This window comes from Dermacentor variabilis, unplaced genomic scaffold, assembly GCF_050947875.1.
Source record: "Dermacentor variabilis isolate Ectoservices unplaced genomic scaffold, ASM5094787v1 scaffold_12, whole genome shotgun sequence".
Lineage (NCBI taxonomy): Eukaryota > Metazoa > Arthropoda > Arachnida > Ixodida > Ixodidae > Dermacentor > Dermacentor variabilis.
Window position 1 is genome coordinate 32320382 of NW_027460280.1, and position 18516 is coordinate 32338897.

Sequence of the window (18516 nt, forward strand, 5' to 3'; positions counted from 1 at the left end):
CGCAGAATAAATGAGAAGTTGACACACTGGTGATTGCACCTTTGCCAGTATTTCACATCACTTGCTGAGAAAAAGCTTTTAATATATTTTTGAAAACAATAACAGGATAAAAATGTTCAGTGGCTTTCCGGTCTGCATTGTCGACCAATATTTTTAATAAGCTCGATTATTTGGGTTTATTCACGGTTCCGCCACAGGCGCCATAAAGTCAGTGTAAAATGGCAACCGATATTTCATGCGTCGAACAATGGTTCATTAAAATTCCTTGATTCGATTTGCACAAGTCGCGTCAGGAACATCTTTGATGCAAACACAAATGCGAAGGTTTGCGACTTCGCTGAGCATTTAATTATGAGCACAATGTGGCCGCTAGGGTTGACTAAATGAAATTATGTCCTTGGCTTGCGTTCTGCGGTGGCAAAAGTTATTGATCTTCCACACCACACCACCTGATTTTGTGTGGTGTGGCCAGGCAGAAAGTTGTGTAGCCTGAGTACATGCACATTTGAGTGAGGATTGCTGTTGCCACTGGATATTTGTGGTCAAGAAGTTTCATGAAAGCAAGCAAGTCATTTGTCGGTTACAAGCAGTGAACAGCGCTAAACAACAGGACGAAGAGAGGGACACAGACTACAGCGCTGACTAACAACCAAGTGTCCATTTCTCTCCTTCCGAAGGAGATAGGAAGGCTATCTCATTGATTGCAATTTATTACCCTCGCACAAGCTGAATTTCTGTTGCTTTTGTGCTTTGAGATAGCGGCAGAGTACTATATATATGCTGACTGAAAGAATAAAGACACTTGGTTGTTAGTCAGCACTGTGGTCTGTGTCCCTCTCTTCGTCCTGTTGTTTAGCGCCGTTTACTGCTCGTAATCATGAACCAACCAGCCCAAATGCATACTCGTCTGCAGTTTGTCGGTGTTCCACACTATATCATCCCTGTAATCGGATGTGGTGCATGTGCAAAATAGATTTAGAATGTCATACACACAGCGTTCGCCCATTAATCGACACAGATGTACTGATAGGGCACAAATTCGAGTGCTAGAATGCATATAAGGAAACTAATGAGGTGCACACTGAGCAGACTGTAGGACCTTATTCATTCAGCGCGGCTTTCCTTCCTAACTGCCCCATTAATGAGCATCACTTCACTCATCTTTAGCTGGTCTGCATATACCTAACACTTTTATGAAACATTCGTAAAGCACTATATAGCACAAAACGGTTTTTATTTTCTTGTGCCCTAGTTACAATTATGCACCAAGTACACCCGCACTCCAAAGACACCAATGCTGAAACGGACTGTTTATTAGCCTTGGATTGCAGGACTATGTAAGTGCTAGCCAACACATGCCTATGGCTGCGTGGTTGCCACTGGACACGCACATCCTACTAAATTTGGCAACTTGGTTCAAAATTAGTGTTTTGGTGCAGGTTGGCGCAGCTTGATGGTTTAGTGCAAGATGGCGCAATTGGCACCGCACTTCCATCCCTGTATTAGCCGCAGCAACTAAGTGACACGCAGAAAGCTGAGAAACTGCTCTGCCAATGAAAGTGAGCATACATAGGATAACCTGAATCAACTCGCATATGAGTCACGCACGAAAAAGTGAGCTAGACTCCACATAGCACCCATAATTTTTTATCACCATCATACATTGATTGTAGGTGGTACATGGCAGTGCTATGATAGAAGCTTGAATAATCGAGCAGATATAAAAAATAAGGTTGTGAATGTACACTTTGTGTCTGTATGTACGTCTGTGTTTCACAACCGCCATAGCACACCCATCACACCAAAGTATGATATTATGCACTACAGGCCTCCAGAATGGCAGGTCCCTTTAGGAGTCAATGCCAACTTACACTTAAGAAACCATCCCCTGCAGGAGCACTGCCAGAGGGCCATGATGGGGCTTTGGCCACAGGCTTTGTTGGGATCCGATGGAGGTAGCCATAACCAATACCACAGCCAAGACTAGAAGTGAGCAAAAAGATAATTTTCTAAAGAGACATATGGTGGGAACAACTCTTGCACTGACAAGATCTGGATTCACCAGTGAGAGCCGGAAAATATAATATGCACTAAGAGATCGCATCTATAAGCACACAATTCAGTTTGCCTCTTTCACAACAAACTAAATTTACTGAAATCCCCGGCCTATTTCATGGTCCAAGGCAGATGTGCATTTCAGGATACCTGCAATCGTCGCTTCTACTATGCATGGGCAGGCTACTTCTCAAGCAGCAGACACTGGCGAAAGAAGCATGAACTCTTTGCACTGTTTTGTAGTATAATACAATGCCTTGCAAATAAGTGCAACAAATATGGCATGTGAAACGCTGTTCTTCCCTTGCTCAAACATGGTAGTATACTGCAGAAAATAATTTTCCAAGAAAAGCGAAGCTGCTTGTTTTCTTGAGAACAATATGTTTATATGTTACATTTTTCAAACACATTTTTTAAATTCATGGAACAAAATGCCATAGTCAGCCATTCTGTGTCTACACTAATAGGCATAAAGCTATCTGTAGCCTCATAAGTGCTTCATAATTCGTGGAAAAGCTAAAGTACTCCTCTTCATACAAAGAATCCTTGCAAACTGATGTGTTAATTCATATTCAAAATTATACGATGACATTTAAAGGCCCCTCCCTAGGTTTTGGCATTGCAAACAGAAACGAGTGGTGTGTATATTATACAACGACAATTGTGTCTGCATATTATTACACTGATGAACAATATAAAAACAACTGAATATTCAAACAAACGTCTGCGTGCAATCCTCGAAGAAGCCTCTCACCCTACTCACGAGTCTCGGTCGCACGCTTGTTGCTTCTTCATCATATGCATGATGCCTGCAGCAGTTTGAACAAGCCCGTGTTTGCATGCCTGCCTTTGAGTAACACGAATCCCTACCAACTTGCTCAAAAAATCCCATGAAATGGAATGTCCAATAGTACCTCTGAAAATGAACCACGCAGCAAGAAGGGCGACAAAAGAAAAAAGGAGCTTGGGGGTCATGAGAAATCATATGGGTCCTCAGCTCCAATATCAGACAAGGAAGGAAAGGAATTTTACTTGCAGGCACTGGTCAAGGCAATGAGAGAGAGCCCCTGCTGCAGGGAGAGCAGTTCGCCTTCTTGCACTATGGCTCCAGAACATTTATACAGTCGGCTTCCGTTAATTCAACCCTGGCGGGACCGACGAAATTGATCTAATTATCCAGCAGGTCGAATTAAACAAGATGCAGAAAAAATGTCAAAACACACCACTGATTCATTTGGCAAAGTAAAACCTCATTAAACCTTACCCGCTTAAACATTAGTTTCGTTTTAAAAGCATTAAAGTCAAATCCCCAACTCAGTGGCCATTTAACATAATGTGTTTTGTATCCGCATAAACCGTACCAGCTTATTGCGTACGTATCGGTTAAGACGTAGTGTTTCCACTTTTCGTCGCGCAAACACGGCAGTGTGTAATCTCCGTCGGGCGGCCCGGCAGAACAATAAGCCGTGCCATAGAGCGTTGTGGCGTCGTGCAAACAAGGACTCGCGTCATGCCAAAGCTAGGATAAAAAAAATGCTGGGTGCTCAGCTAGAAGAAAAGTTAGACATCGAACGTGACACGAAGAAGTCGGTGCTGGCACGCGACAGGGATCTACTGTTGACTATGGTGTGTCGCATTTGGAACGTGAAGAAGTTGCTCGACAGCGCTGCTGCGACCGCGTAGAGATGTTGCCTATGAGGTTCGACTTTTTGCCATCGTTGCCTCTGTTGTTGCCGAAAGGTTGACTAGCGACAGTGATGAGGACGACATGGAAAGCAACAGCACGGGCGATTCAGGCCCAACAGCGGCAGAAGCTGCGTGTTACGTCAGCCTCGTGAATGCAATTGTCACGACGAGAACAGCACCCACAACGAAAAAGGTGCCCCGCGACTTCTGCAGCACTACCGCCCGCATGCACGGAGAATACATAACGCCAACGAGGAATCTGCCATGCCAGTGTTTGCCGAGAAGAGGGGGCTGGCTGAACAGCTGGCTCGCAGCTTCAGCAAGTTTGATGCCACTGTCGTCACTGCTAGGCCACTGCGGCATCAGATGAAAATAACACTTTTGTCACACGAAGTGAATAAATACTGCATGTCTTTTTCCCCTTTCATTGCACTTTCTCCAAGTTCCGTATTTGACAGGTAAGTGGGCAATGTCATGCTATTTCGGTTAAGCAGTACAACCGTTTAGTAAGCACTTATTCCGAGCTACGGCCAACTATGGTTTAACGAGGTTTCACTTGCTGGATTTTAACACATCCCAGAATCAAATGCATGCCCACTTTCTGTGTGCCTAAAGTAGAAAACTAACACAGAAATGGCATTAAAGCTCCGAAACAAAGTGAAAATCTAAAGTGCACCCAATTTTTTAGCAAGAAAAATGAACAAGGGTCTAATGTGTGTTGCGCAATGGTGACTGGTTTATTAAAGTCAGCTTCACCGCATTACACGATATGCGGTAAAGCATACGAACGCTGTGACGGCGGCTTTAGTTTCATATATGATTGCACTGTGCAGGCAATTTTCAACACAATTTTCTTGATTAAAGAAAGGTACATGCTGGAATCAGATGAATACCATAATCAAACACTGTGAGCTGTATTTATTGCTTGCGAGTCTTTCGATGGCAGGCTGAAAATTGGCGTTTTCGACATGAGATTTTGACGGGTATTCAACGCATTCACTGTCCTCCTCTGCAGAGATAGATGATGCCACTAAAGTGATCACTATCAGTATCACCATAGAGTCTGGTGCATGCGTGCTGACTGGTCAAGTTCGAATTATCTGGCAAAGGCCAATTTTAGGGTCCAAATAACAATGGTTTGGACTCATAAAAATGCATGGGCACCAGCCGGGACCTTTGGTCAGGATCAATTTAACCAAAAAATAGAATTAACCAGGGTCGAATGAACGGAAGTCTGCTATACTGCTTTTATCTCAGAAGCTACTAAACCATTTTTAAGCTGGATTCACAGTACGCACCAAATTCCACAGACAAGCATGACATGGCTCAGTGCTGCCGAATCACGCCACACACAAGGACACCGGAATCAGCTGCTAGCAGCGCAATCAAATGCAGCTCAGCCGCATTATATTTATCTGCAGAGTGAATCAGGGATCTGGCCTATTATGCAAATTTAGCATTAAAGATCCTTCCGCAGAACACTCCCTAGATGGCGCTATATAAATTCTGATGTATAGCCAAGAACTGACGTGACCTGGAGAAGGGCACATTAATGATGTTGACAATAATGCTACACATAAACTAATGTGCCACCTGTCTCTTCCCTGCAAAATGTTAGTTCTCTAAAATTTTGAAGTACCCTAACCTGGTGGCCTGCAGCAGATTCTATCCAGGGCAATATAATGATCAATGTAAATAAATTATGTATGGGTAGGGCGGATCTGCCACATATTCTATGGGCATGCTTGAAGGTGGCTCCTTTCAAGGGCTGCAATATTCAAAACTGGCAGCAGTGGGAGACGCTGCTGCTCAGCTCAGACCAGCGAGACCAGGTCTGGGCCGTCCAACTAACTGAAGCAGCTGGAGAAGCTGTTGCAGAAGCAGAAGCTGTCTGCAAATGTGTGCCAGCCAATGGACACGCAAGCCCATGACTTCGAAAGGTTCAGCTAACAGCCAAGCCAGCTTCTCACCCTGGTTTTTAGCTAGTTTTGTGAAGCACATCCTAGCATATGCTTTGTGAAATCAGCTTGATATGGTCCTAGTGTACAACTAGAGAAGGCTGCAGTTTACATGTTCCGTGTCTCTCAACAGCAGTCTGCATTTCTCAACAGCAGTAAAAAAATTCATTCTCAATCAAGCTATGAAGATGAAACAAGCTCAGGACTATTTCATCTCTTAAACAGCCTGCCAGTAAACTTCTATAAAAACCCACCTTGAAGTCGGATGCATTCTTCACAGAACACCGAATTACATGTTATATCAAACTCTCAGAGCTTTTTGCAAGCTTATATAAATGGCTTTAACTGAACATTTATTCATCACCAGTTTCAACAAGAACCAAAGGGCAAAAAAGAAAAAAAATGTGCCTTTTCAGTTACTTTTACTGAAGGAGAAAGTAATATGAAATGGTGCACATTCACTGCATAAAGCATTTCATAGACACACACTAGGCACCTGGCTGCTTGACCCTAAAGAAATACTCCAAAGTATGTCAGCTGGCATGCATGAGTTTCTCTATGGTCACTTTAACATAAAAAGCAAGGCATGTGCTATGTTTCTGCCAGCCATAAAATATTCATCTTTAAACACCATTTAAAACCACAACCACATGCTTACAGCTAAGAAAAATGCTATGCAAACTTCACATTAAGAAATGCTGCCACATACCTTCCATCACCACCCCAAGACATGTTAGGTGTGATGGTAACTTCTCGACAGCCATCAGTGTCAGTGTTGTACACGTACAGCTTCAGCGGCCGGCCTTCATGGGCATAGATTAGTGTGAACAAGTCTTCAGACTGCAAAATATCCACAGAAAGAAAAAAAAAATGAAGAGGAAGGCAGGCTTGATGCAACTTTACTGCAAGGGAACAAATTGAGCACACTAATTATTAAACTTTCCAACAGTACAGTGACAGCATCTGGAAATACCCACTTTTCATACACAATTTTTAATGCCCACATCCATTGTGTTCAGAGTACATTGTGGCAGGTAAAGGCAACCCCCCCCATTTTAAAGAACATTATAGGGAGAAAAAGAAAAAAAAGACGATTTCATAAGTTGTACATGTATTCGACCACAACTTCCTTTCGTGAAGAGAAACTTTGTGTGGCGGCAATGGCAGTGCCACAGCAAGTGAGTGATGGCTACCCTGTCTACGAGACAAGTGGCGTTCGCACCATGCTCGAGCATTTTGGGGTCCATATGTTGTAAAACATGGAGGAAAGCATTGCTGAAAAGCTTATCCAAGCGGGCACACCAAGAGAAAGCACTAGCGCAGGCTCCTTGCGCAGGTTGCTCATCAAGCTAAGGTGTTTCTAAAGAAAAATTCCAATGAACTCCTCTCGATAATCAAGGAACTATAAGTAGAGTCAATTCCTTTGCATGACAGGTAGTACCATCTCCTCTGCGTGTGCCTGCAGGCACTCCTCAGTTGATGGAATAACACGTGTGACAAACTGTGGTATGGACGTCGGCTGCATGCTAAATTGTAGACGAAGAGAAGTGCTGTGAAGCAGTGAATAGCTTCGGAGAGTACTATTCTACAGTTGCTGAAAAGTGGAGCCATACTGTGCAGTGAAACATGCCTCATGAATTACAGTATGCCCACAAGCCATTCCAATACCTGTCAGACAGACTAATTTAGCCTTCACTATGAGCGAGTTGTTTTTGCCGTTAGTGCCATTTGCAGGCTGTAAGACTAAAAGGTTTAGTGACACTCACCAGAGAGTACATTTTTCGAATGTACCTCGCTTCGTGGAACTTATGGTCTCAATAGCAGTGCTCATTTAAAGTGCCACTACATTTGCCAGTTTCACTGGGGTATAATACTGGGTTTAGATCGTGAACTGAAATATGAAAGTGAAACTGCCGGAAGCCGGCAGATATGTGCCAGTACATTTGTGCAGTTTTTTTCTTGCCGTTTTATAACTGGGCCATGACACTACCTTGCGGGCAAGGGACTTCTCAGAATATCATATCAGGCCTGTGCATGCTGTTGCAAGAAATTCTTGAGCGCCTAGTTTCCTGTAGGATGCATGCCTGAGGCTGGCCCGTCATTTCACGTACGGTGTTGGAGCTACTGGCATTTCCTGTATCTGGCACAAATGCTAAAAGGATGTCCTCAATGTTTCATTTTATAAATTGGAAGAAGCAAGCCTCAATGACCAATTACAACATTGGTAAGTATGCATGTATACATTACAATGAGTTGCAACGTCGATATGGTTGGTTAAATAAAAACATTCTAGCAACTATAAGCAACCAGCAGTGAAACTTGGCATGCAAACAGTAGCACTGTAACACACTGCCTAGTGGGTGGAGGTTTTAAGGAAGAGAAAAAAAAAAGATCAAGGAGATGTATACAAAATCCTAGAATGAAAATCATGTACAGTAAACCTGACTAACTCAAGCAGGCAAAGTGACTATTTGTCATCGCCTCGTTTCAGAGGAGATGCCAATAAATCATCATACTCATCTTCTCTTGTTAGGCCTCAACACATTCGAAATGAGAAGTGATCTCAAAAATGCCATAAGGTTATCCATAGTACTCTGTCATAGAAGCAGCCTGAGACTAAGCAAAAGCTGTTCACAGTCATCTGCTATGAATGAAGGAATTCTACAAAAGCAACACCAAATTCAGTTCAAAGAGGGCGGCAAGGATCGCCGCCTTGTTTTACATAAACTTCGTAAACCAGGCAAGGACGGTAACATTAAACCCGAGAATTAGCATGCGTATAATAAATGCTATGGGTCATTTAGCGTTCTGCGCATGCACATTTCAATCCCACTATTTCACTAATCCTCCTATTATGCTAAACACACAGAACTAAAACTGTTTGTTTTCATCGTGTCCCTATTTGACAGTATCAGCATACTTTAGTAGGATGCTCAAACTCGCATAACACCTCCTGGCTAGTGCTGGTTCCCTATATTGACTTTTCCATCTTTATGCAGTCAACTGTGTGTTTCGCACTGCAAATACACATTTAATTAGGATTTATTTGTGTATTAGCTGCAACCAAGAAATAGACTCCAAAATTTAGGAAAAAGGTGCGGCCCTTACATAAGTTTGTATGATGGTAAAACTCGGCATGCAGTAAATGTATAACTTATAATGATAATACTTGACAGTTTAGTTAAAGGGAACACCAGCTACTGTCACAGTGCAATTACGTACTTGAGCAGCAACTTCTTGGAGTGACCACTGTGCTGAGTTCATGGCTTTAAGTTTTAAAATTAGATGAAGTGCATGCTGTATGGCAGCATCATTGTGGAGAATGTTCAGCTCCTTTGCTATTAATAGCTAAAGTTTGCATTAGCTTGCTTTGTTGGTCTGTTTTAACATACAAGCACAATAAGACGACACAATCAAAGCAAATTAATGTGACACTTCGACCATGTCCTTTTATCACACTTAAACATACCAGACCACCAAAGCTGAAACTCAACGCTCAAATTCCTTGGTCTCTTAATGTACCAGTTAACCTATCATTGATTTTACATCCTTACCATTTGGTGATGGACTAATACACACCTCAGTCACTGGCTGAAGTGAGGATATGGAGAGCCTTCACTTATAAACACAAAAAGCTTCCGATATAGTAAGCAACTACTCAAGCCAAGCCCTGATTCATTTACAATAGCAGTGTTCTATTATAGTATTATCAACTAAAGCAATCCACACTTCGTGGTATAACAAATGCTGTGCATAAATGTTATGCTGTATTTATACAGCTACAGGCATGTTTACCTATTCACATGCAAAAAAAAAAAAGCAGAACTACATATTTCAAAAAAAGACGAGTGATAAGACAAGTTTTGGACAACGATAACAACCTCATAACTGAAGAATCAGTCTCAAATGCTTACTTTCCTTCGGTACAAAAGGACCTGTAGATTAAAACCAGTTTTCAAGTGGTTATATTTAAATTACTAGAAGCAAACAAGGTACAATGCTCTTAAAAGAGCGAAAAAAATTTTCGATGGGACGTCTTGAAGCATTGAGCAAGAAAAAACAGAAAACTACTGGAGGGATAGCAACTGTCAGCAATGCACCAGAAAGCCAAAACAAACATTACCTCATGCAGCACAGAGTCTGAGCCAATGATATAGTCAGCATAAGGCCTGAGACCTGCTGCTTCAGCAGGGGAGTGAGGGCTCACATCCTGCAAGCAACAATGACGAACTATTAAAGGCATCAAGAACAAAACATCCAAGCACCATCTAACATGAATACTTTTGGTTAAATCTCATCAATTCTGGCACAAGACTGGTATGTTAGAATAACCAAACATTGTAGTGTCAGCCTTTTTTTTTTTAACAGGTCATTTAGCAACAGAAGGCGAAAATTGAAGGCAAATGGCAGATGTTTGCTTTCTCAGCTGTTTGATGTCCTGACTGGAAGAAAAAAAAAATTTGTTTGTCTTCAGAAACACAGAATGAATGAGACAAAACTGAAAAATAAAAATGTAAGTGCAATGTTTGCACCATATTTCTAACACAAAGCCAATGAATACTTGCCTGGGACCCATCACTGCTGCTCTTCCATTCCCAATACACTAAGTGTGCAACATTTTTTACTTAAGCATTGGAGTATTGGTAAAAATAAACAGAAAAATGTCCAGAAAAAGTTTTTTATTATTATTTCATACCCGAACAGAAAATTTAGTGCAGATTTCATATGTATATGATTTGTAGGTGCATAAAGAGCCATAGCTTTCGATGTTTCAGTCCAAAAAATATATCCTCCTCAGAACTTGAAATTGCTTTAACTATGGCAAATATAATGAACAAGTTTGTACAGCACAACATTAATTGTACCATCCTTTTAAATTACAAATTCAAAACGTGTGCCAAGTGAAGCATGGTTTTTGGTCTGCTAAGCAGAACTTCTCCACCTGTGCCCAAAATCGGTGGTGGAGGTCACATGGTACCAATGTGTGGATCGGTCAGACCAGTGCAGTGGTCACAAGCCCAAAAAATTATTGGCTCCTTGAAACATGAGTGCAATAGGAATTTAATGCAAAAAATAAGACACAAAGTGAGAAGGCCATACCACGTTCTGAGAGAAGTGACAGCAGACAACCACACCTATCCCATATCAAAATGCAGAGAAGGGTAGGGTGAAAGAAAAAAAGAACTCAATTTGGCATGGGAAAGTCCAGCCACACAGTCATCCTGAGGCTTAAAGCCAGTGCACAAGGCTGACTGACACATGTCAGTACTCTGCGATACCACGTGGCAACTACCTGCAACTATCGCGACATATGGAGACCTGCGCAACACACCCCATACAATGAAGCCATGCTCTACTCGGCACTTGTTTTGCATAGGCTGCATTAAAGATGACAATTATTTTTTGCATGTTCAAGAAATTGAGGCAACATAATGTCCTCATGGAGTCGGCAGCTGTCTAATAAAGCAAAACATAATATTGAGATAAAATGTTGGTGTTTTAAAGGCTTGCAAGGCAACTCTAGCAATCACTTCACCTAGGGTACTAGTTGCTGTAAGTTACTAAGCATTCCCCATCATAGTGCGCTATGGTTTGGCTACGAAAAATCTAAAAAATAACTAAAGCAGGACAGGACAGCCTAGGAAGGTGCTTTGCAGGGTGTCGGGCCAGGAAGAATGTCGGCATCCCAGCCACATGAGCAAAGAAAATGAAAAGCCAGTACAATCACCAAATTGCATGATCTCATGAAGCAGAGAGCAGTGGCAGATTCTGCGAGGAGGTGACAAAGGCAACTACTACAGGTATTCCATGACATTAAACAATTATTTGTACCTGGCCAGCATTCCACACAAGCAAGTAAATCGAGATTACGTTTGCTGCAAAAGGCACAGTTTTAAGCAAATCCAAAGGGTCAATGGTTCTATGTGTACTTGTTATCTTTAAAGAATTACAGAAAGAAGCCTGAAGCTGTTGCTACACCTGATGGACATTAAACAGCCCATAGAAGTGAATGAACACACTGCTGACACCACTGGTCACGTAGGATCTCTCCTTCAAGCACATACAGCACACTGACATTGGGAGTCCAAAATTTTTCACCAAACAAGACACTGTATTTCGGAAGCTTTAGTGCAACTAATATGATAGATATGATATGATAATATATGATATCTATGATAAGATGATATATGATAAGATATGATAATATAATATGATATGAAGGAGCAGTGCACCTAATATGATAAACTGAAATGGTAGCTGTGCTCGGCTAGTAGCACACAGGTGCACATCTTGCCAATCGGCAAGGAACTGCCCTAGAGCAGTGCGTAAATAATGATCAAAATGATCTATAAGCGTGCAAGCATTTGCTTCAGGACCAATTGACAAGCCACACAACCCTAGTCCATATCATCCATACCATTGTTGCAGCAATAGAGTGAACTTGCAAAGCACTATATTTAGTATAAGAACTTCAAAACTAAAAGCAGACCTCAAGGAGAATAAAGTGCAGGACTATTTGATTTCAGAACTCAGGTAGGTGAACACAGAAGCTACATGCTTGATAACCACTTTCAGAGCATAATAATGATAATTCAAATGCAAAACTATTATGAGCTGGCAATTCAAATGTGCACCAGTAGCGACATGAGCTACATTAGATTTTCACAGCAAGTTGACAAGGCTCATGTACATCACTATGACACAACCATATTAGGAATGCTTGAAAGAGGGTACGACAGTGAAACATAATGCTACATCCCCATACTAGCTAATGCCATTCCGTGCCAAGCTCACACTCGTGACAGATTTAGGAATGTCTTGCAGAAAGCCTGCAGCCCCTGCCTGCCATTGCAGGGGGTGTCATGGGAGCAGTCTACACAATGTCTGCTCTCTTGTGGAATGGATACTGTTATGCAAGCTGTTATGTTAACAGAACATAAAAGTGCAGTGCAAGAACTAGCCAATGAAATGCAAGCACTCTGGATTAACCTCTAGGAGTTTTCTAAGTCGTTGCTACAGGGATAAGCTGGCTTCACCAACAAGCAGCCAACAAATCATGACAGAGGAGTTTACTAACATTTACCGTAAACAAGGAGCTAAAAATAAACAATCAAAATTTCATAAACCAATCAGTAAAGTACTTCACTCAAGATCTTACCAGCACGTGCCAGACATTTTCGTTGGCTCCTTCAAAAGAACAAAAGCGAATGCTGACTCCCAAAAGGCCATGGCCTCCCCACATGGACGAAGGCACAATCTCAACATCCCGCACCATCTGGGTTTTGCTGCTGTATACTGTCATGACAATAGGTTTTTCTATGTTGGCCTTTAGGACATCCTTGAGAACATCATTGTCTTGATTCTGAAAAAAAAAGGGGGGGGGGCAGGTTACATATATCAAGTGTTTATTAGGTACTGGAAAATAACTGTAAAAGTAAGTGTTCTACACTGAATTTTCCACAACTACAGAGCAAGTTTTTCAAAAAAACCATGCAGGATTATTTCTTACCTAAATGTGAATCGTCAATTAAATCACATTTACAGACTCCAAGGCAGCAGACTAACAGCGAAGTACAAGTAAGCTACTTAATAAGAATGCACAAGCCTCACTGATTTGGCTTTAACTTCTGCAAGAGTTCTTGACAGTGCTGGACATAGTCCTTCATGATTTCACTTTGAACAAGCATAGCATGATACTAGTATACCTTGCAGCACGTGCCAACTGAGGGAAGGCATGCAGCAAAGAACAACATGTTGTTTACTCTTGACAGTTAAGCCTTTATAGCAAATGCACGAATGGTAAGGTGAAGCCGGCATTCTTTTATTATATTTATAGGCTCAATTGTGGTGGTACTGGAATGGTGCCTTGAGGTGCTACTTGATTATCAAAAGTGCAGCATACAAGAAAGCTGTCCAAATGTTGACTACAAGGACTTCGCGTGAGGCCTGCATGGCCTACATTTCCAATGTAGAGTTCTGAAGTGCCAAAAAACTTGAGCAAAACTGGCGTGGAACACTGACAGAGGATTACAATGCTTGCAATGCATGAATTGTGAAATAGAGGACAAAAGTGGCACAGCCCACGAATAATGCAGCAAAATTAAGGAGACTATGTTCTCTGTAAGTTCCAGCAGAAAGCCAAAAGCAACCCTAATGTTCTAACTTGGCTCTGAGTCAACAAAAACAGCTAAGGTCCAGTGCTTCTTGCTTTTAGTCTTGAAAATTCAATGCCTTTTTTCGTTCAGTTTTTATCCATTATAAAAAAAATTTAGGTCCTACCTATGAATATTTACATTCGTTTACTTCTTTCCACAACAGGCAATAGCCTACATGTGGCACTTGACTGCTAGCCACTGACAGTGTACATGTCTCTTTAGACTATAACATTGTACGTGCATAACTTGACCTTCAGTTACTTTTTTTTCTTGTGGATATGCACTTGTGTTCGCTCATCAGTATGTGAAGTCACTACTCTTCCACCCAGAGCCTGTGTGCAGTTTCCAAGGAAAAATGCGCACTGCTTTCTCTAAATGATACCTGTCACTATGCAGGACTTAATGCTGTGTGTGTCTGTACAGAGTGCTGATTTTGTACATGCTACCCTTCACATGTAGCCCCTTTGTAACAACAGTTTGTTGCATGTGTGCATAATGGTCAACAGCACTACCTGCTGCACCGACTCATTGTGTTTCGTGTGCATAGCACTTGAAGGAAAGTAAATGGCCATGAACAACAAGCTGAATAGCCATTTTATATAGCATGGTTTTTAGCAATTATGCAACTGAACCTTTGTGAGGTTAGCCACAGAAGTACTCACACATTTCAAATGCCAGCTATTGCCTGTTCATGCCACTGCATTATGCCAAGTTCATTTGACCATTCAAGTACCAGAATGAAAATCTCCCTGCCACTTCACAGGCCTTGACAGAAAACTAGGCATGGAATGCAATCCATCTACGATTGATTTCTGTTGCAAAAAATGTTCTCCTACTGTCAGCCAATAGCAACACAGTGAGGACTTCATGTGAGTATGTGGATGCACCTGCAAGGGGTTCGCAATGCAAATGTTATGATGCATGTCTCACCCTCTGCCCTTAAATACAGATAGGGTTTGGCATTCCCTACATTAGAAAATTTTGATTACTTTTTCTACATTTACGCTAGAACAACATTTTCATCTTCTTTGACAAGTATACTGCTCAAATGAAAGCCAACAGTTTTTCTCAGTGGCTACTTCCTTCACATAAAAGCATGCCAGCTTTTGTATTTCTTTCATTGACTATTCATAAGCTTACCTGTCCTACTGGTAATATATTTAGCTAGGGCAATGTTTTATAGCAGCTGTTTGCATTTTTGTTGTTGTTGATGCAGTCACTATGAGGCACATGCAACTGCCATATTAATGCACACTGGCTATTAAACTTTGTGAACCCTCTCAAAGTGTAGCAATAAAATGCTGCCAAGTGGCGACTATGGCGAGCTATAGGGTGTCCAGTTGTGCTCATTACAAGTGGATTTTGGCTTGTTTGCTCCTGTTGACTCACTTGCGGAAAATTAATCACAGGTCATGGATTTTCGGGCTCCATTGGCATTACAACTATTCCGATCCAGAAGGTGGCAGTTTGATGCGCCTTCTGTCATTTATAGGTATTGTCACACGGTCAAATTTCCAGGTGGCTAAGTGTGCAGCATTAAAGAAACACTAATGACAATCACTAAACCAATACAGATATGCAAAAGATTTCCTCAAGACTCTATTTGCATTTATTTGGCAAAACAGGTTGGTTATCTGCAGTTATATGCAGAGGAGATGGAGGCCAATGGTTCCCATTTTAATTTTTGCCCCCAGACCGCACTACTATCGTTGTGCTGTCACAGATTTACTTTTGCACTTTGGGGTCGTTTTTGTGATGGGTAATGTAATCAAAGCTCACTAGGCTTGGTTCATATAGAAATCACTGTAACTTCTGTTTATCAATAAACTGTCAAGAGTAAAGTAGACACTTTCAGAATCCATGGAGCCTCAAAGTATCATCATATAGAAATGTAGTTTTCATATTTCCCTTGCATAATGAGTACTGACTATATGCCAGATCTGTGCTGCTTCTGTGCTGTGATATTTAAGATTACTAAAATCCCAAACGTAGATCTATACCCTTATTTTTCCCCTATGAAACTGGAGTACTGCCCTTCAATTAAAACTGAATTTAAGAAAATAAATTTGGCAAGACTATTTTCAGTGTTTGGTTTTAAACTGAGAATGCAGAAGCCTATCTGCAGAGTCATAAAACATAATGCAGAAGAATGAACAAGAAGGCAGAACATGAAAAGTACTGTCAACGTTCCTCCTCATTTCTGCCATAGACGCTACAGGGCAGGTCACTTTAGGAAAAACAAAAAGAAATGGTGGATGGGGCTGCTTCAAAACTTGTTGCTAATGTGAGCACTGACAACCAGGAAATGTGAATGACACAGTGGTCCCGTGGCAGGAAATCACTCCTGCACTTGACACCAAATGCTCCAATGTGAACGTACTTAAGTGCACAGAGACAATTCTTTTTTTCCAGTAATACAAACCAAATTTTAAGCAAGCCAGCACATTATGACCTCCATACAAAGTTCATCCTCTTTTGCAACATGCCATTTTTGTAGCCAATACAAAAATAAGTGTGGTATAGTGCTGCTGCCACGAACAATGTGCAACTGCCTCATGAAAATGCATTGCTCATACACTCAACTATCAGTAAAAAAAATATATATATGGTGAAAAACTATACACACAAGTGCTAAAGAGCATGTAATTACAACACTCAGCATGTACATTTGCCTGGTTAAGTGTGTGTAAAATGCAAAAATAAGTGAACTAAGCCAACAAGAAATCCCAGGTCACTGAATGGTTCTCATCTGGCTTCAAACTTTAATTACTGAGTAAATATATATGGCCAAATATAGATAACATGCATCAACTGCAGGAAAGCTTTTTCCTTTATCACTGTGGTTCATACTTACAATGTCATTCAATTCTCACCATAACAGGAAATTATTATTTATAATGAGCTATGCTATGTAAATGTGGTAAACAGATTTTGGAACTGCTTACTTTGAACAAAACTGCCAGCATATTTTTTGGCCCTGTCTAAAGCATCACACGACTCTTGGCCAGCATATTTTTTCTTTCTTTTTGCATGTTTATTAAAATGTGAAAGTGAATCTGGGTCAGTTCTACTAGTTCTTTTTTCTATCCAAACATGCTGAACCAGAAGCAAAGCTAATGTATGTGTACACATTGACCATATGTTATACATGTCAGTGCAATATATCTAGTCAGTATCCAAAAGGTTGCGCATATAATCAAGTGCAGATGTCCTGTAACACAAAACCTAAGGTTATCACAAGATTCATATCTGACAAAGCAATAACTCTCATTAAAACATTGTTGAAAGGCACATACCAAACGTGTATTCCCAATGGCAACTATAAAATCGAAAAAAGCCTCCAGCCCAGCCTTATGTCCGGGAGAATTGTCTTGAACCTAGATGCAGACAGGTCAGAGATGGTGAATGTCATTCAGTCTGAATATTAACTCTAGTTTTATGCAGGTTATCTTTCTAAATATGCAAAAAATGGATGTACCACATGGACACGCGAGCAAGAGGTTTGCTTAGACCACAAACAATAACATTCTCAAGCATAAATACAAATACTAAAGCGCACTAGTTCCGTTCTACAATATCGTTTACATGCTTGATACGATTAGCATCACGGGCCTTGTTAACCACACCTCCGTGTCTGCAAGTCGATGAGCGAGAACTAGACATGAGTCGTAAAAATACATTTGCTGTTTGTTTATATATATATATACACACACACACACCCACACGTGTGTGTGTGTGTGTGTAAAGAAGCCAACAAACCCTCGGTTTTCTTTCTTTCTCGTTCGGATGCATATATATATATATCTATGTAACTTTATTACTGATGTGTTAGGTTTTCCCAACCGTTGAAGCACGCACAAGTCAAAGTGAAATAACATAGCTCGAACACAGCGTAGGTTGCATACTTCAGGCTGCACGTAAGTCGTCTCTTTTACCGAAAAGCCATCAATATTACACTTAGTAAAGTCAGGTATGCCTTCCAACACGCACGTTTCTCGGTAACGGCTGTCGCTCGTAGAGAAGGGGCTTAGTCGCTATTACATCTGGTATACCGTCACGTTGTGATTGAAACGGACGCAACGAACGAGTGGTCAAAGGCTCTCGTTCTGCACACAATCGGTATGGCACTGTTCAAAACTGCAAGTACGGTTACGGTCACACATGCCGAGTGCACCAGTGGCCCATTTTTAGGGGACAGACCAACAGCACACACGGTGATCTGATACACATCACAAAACGTATCGTACTTCAACCTCTTGATTTTCTTTATAATGCGCTATTCCTTACCATGCTGTTATATTTACTGTCTTCGGGCGCAAGGAATGCGATGGTGAACTATGCTGACAGTACCGGCATGTTTAATACGTGCAGGCTTCTTACCCGTAAAACGTGATATCCCTCCGTGCCACCTCCAGGAATGGCACTACTTTGTGAGCCGCCCATCTTATGAAACGGTCAACCCCCAGTAATATTTCGATCAACACATTAAAGAACGAAGTTGATCACAAACCTAACGTGTACCCCTACGTGGCAAGGGGGACAGCCCGCGACAGTTTCTTTTTTGTGTATCTACGTTTTCGATACGGAAATCAGTAGCGTCACCTATCGGTGTCAACCGGTCTGATTATAAGTTGTGTGCGCATTTCTAAAAAATGACTTAA

General features: G+C 41.3%; 1 protein-coding gene across 3 annotated transcripts in view; it reads right to left on the reverse strand.

The window, feature by feature from the left end:
* The window catches only part of Grasp65 (Golgi reassembly-stacking protein 2), a 55186-nt gene extending 36773 nt beyond the window's left edge, over positions 1–18413 (reverse strand). Inside the window, exons 1-6 of one of the 3 annotated variants that reach the window (XM_075676773.1) lie at positions 18236–18413; positions 17152–17232; positions 12859–13062; positions 9823–9909; positions 6409–6539; positions 1872–1983 (exon numbers count right to left, since the gene is read on the reverse strand). In XM_075676773.1, coding sequence (XP_075532888.1) covers positions 1872–1983; positions 6409–6539; positions 9823–9909; positions 12859–13062; positions 17152–17232; positions 18236–18298 — 678 coding nt within the window. In that variant the 5' untranslated portion in view covers positions 18299–18413. Of the gene's footprint in view, positions 1–1871; positions 1984–6408; positions 6540–9822; positions 9910–12858; positions 13063–17151; positions 17233–18142 lie in introns of all 3 variants that reach the window. The other 2 variants (XM_075676772.1, XM_075676774.1) reach the window with 2 other exon arrangements.
* Between the last annotated feature and the right edge of the window lie 103 nt (positions 18414–18516).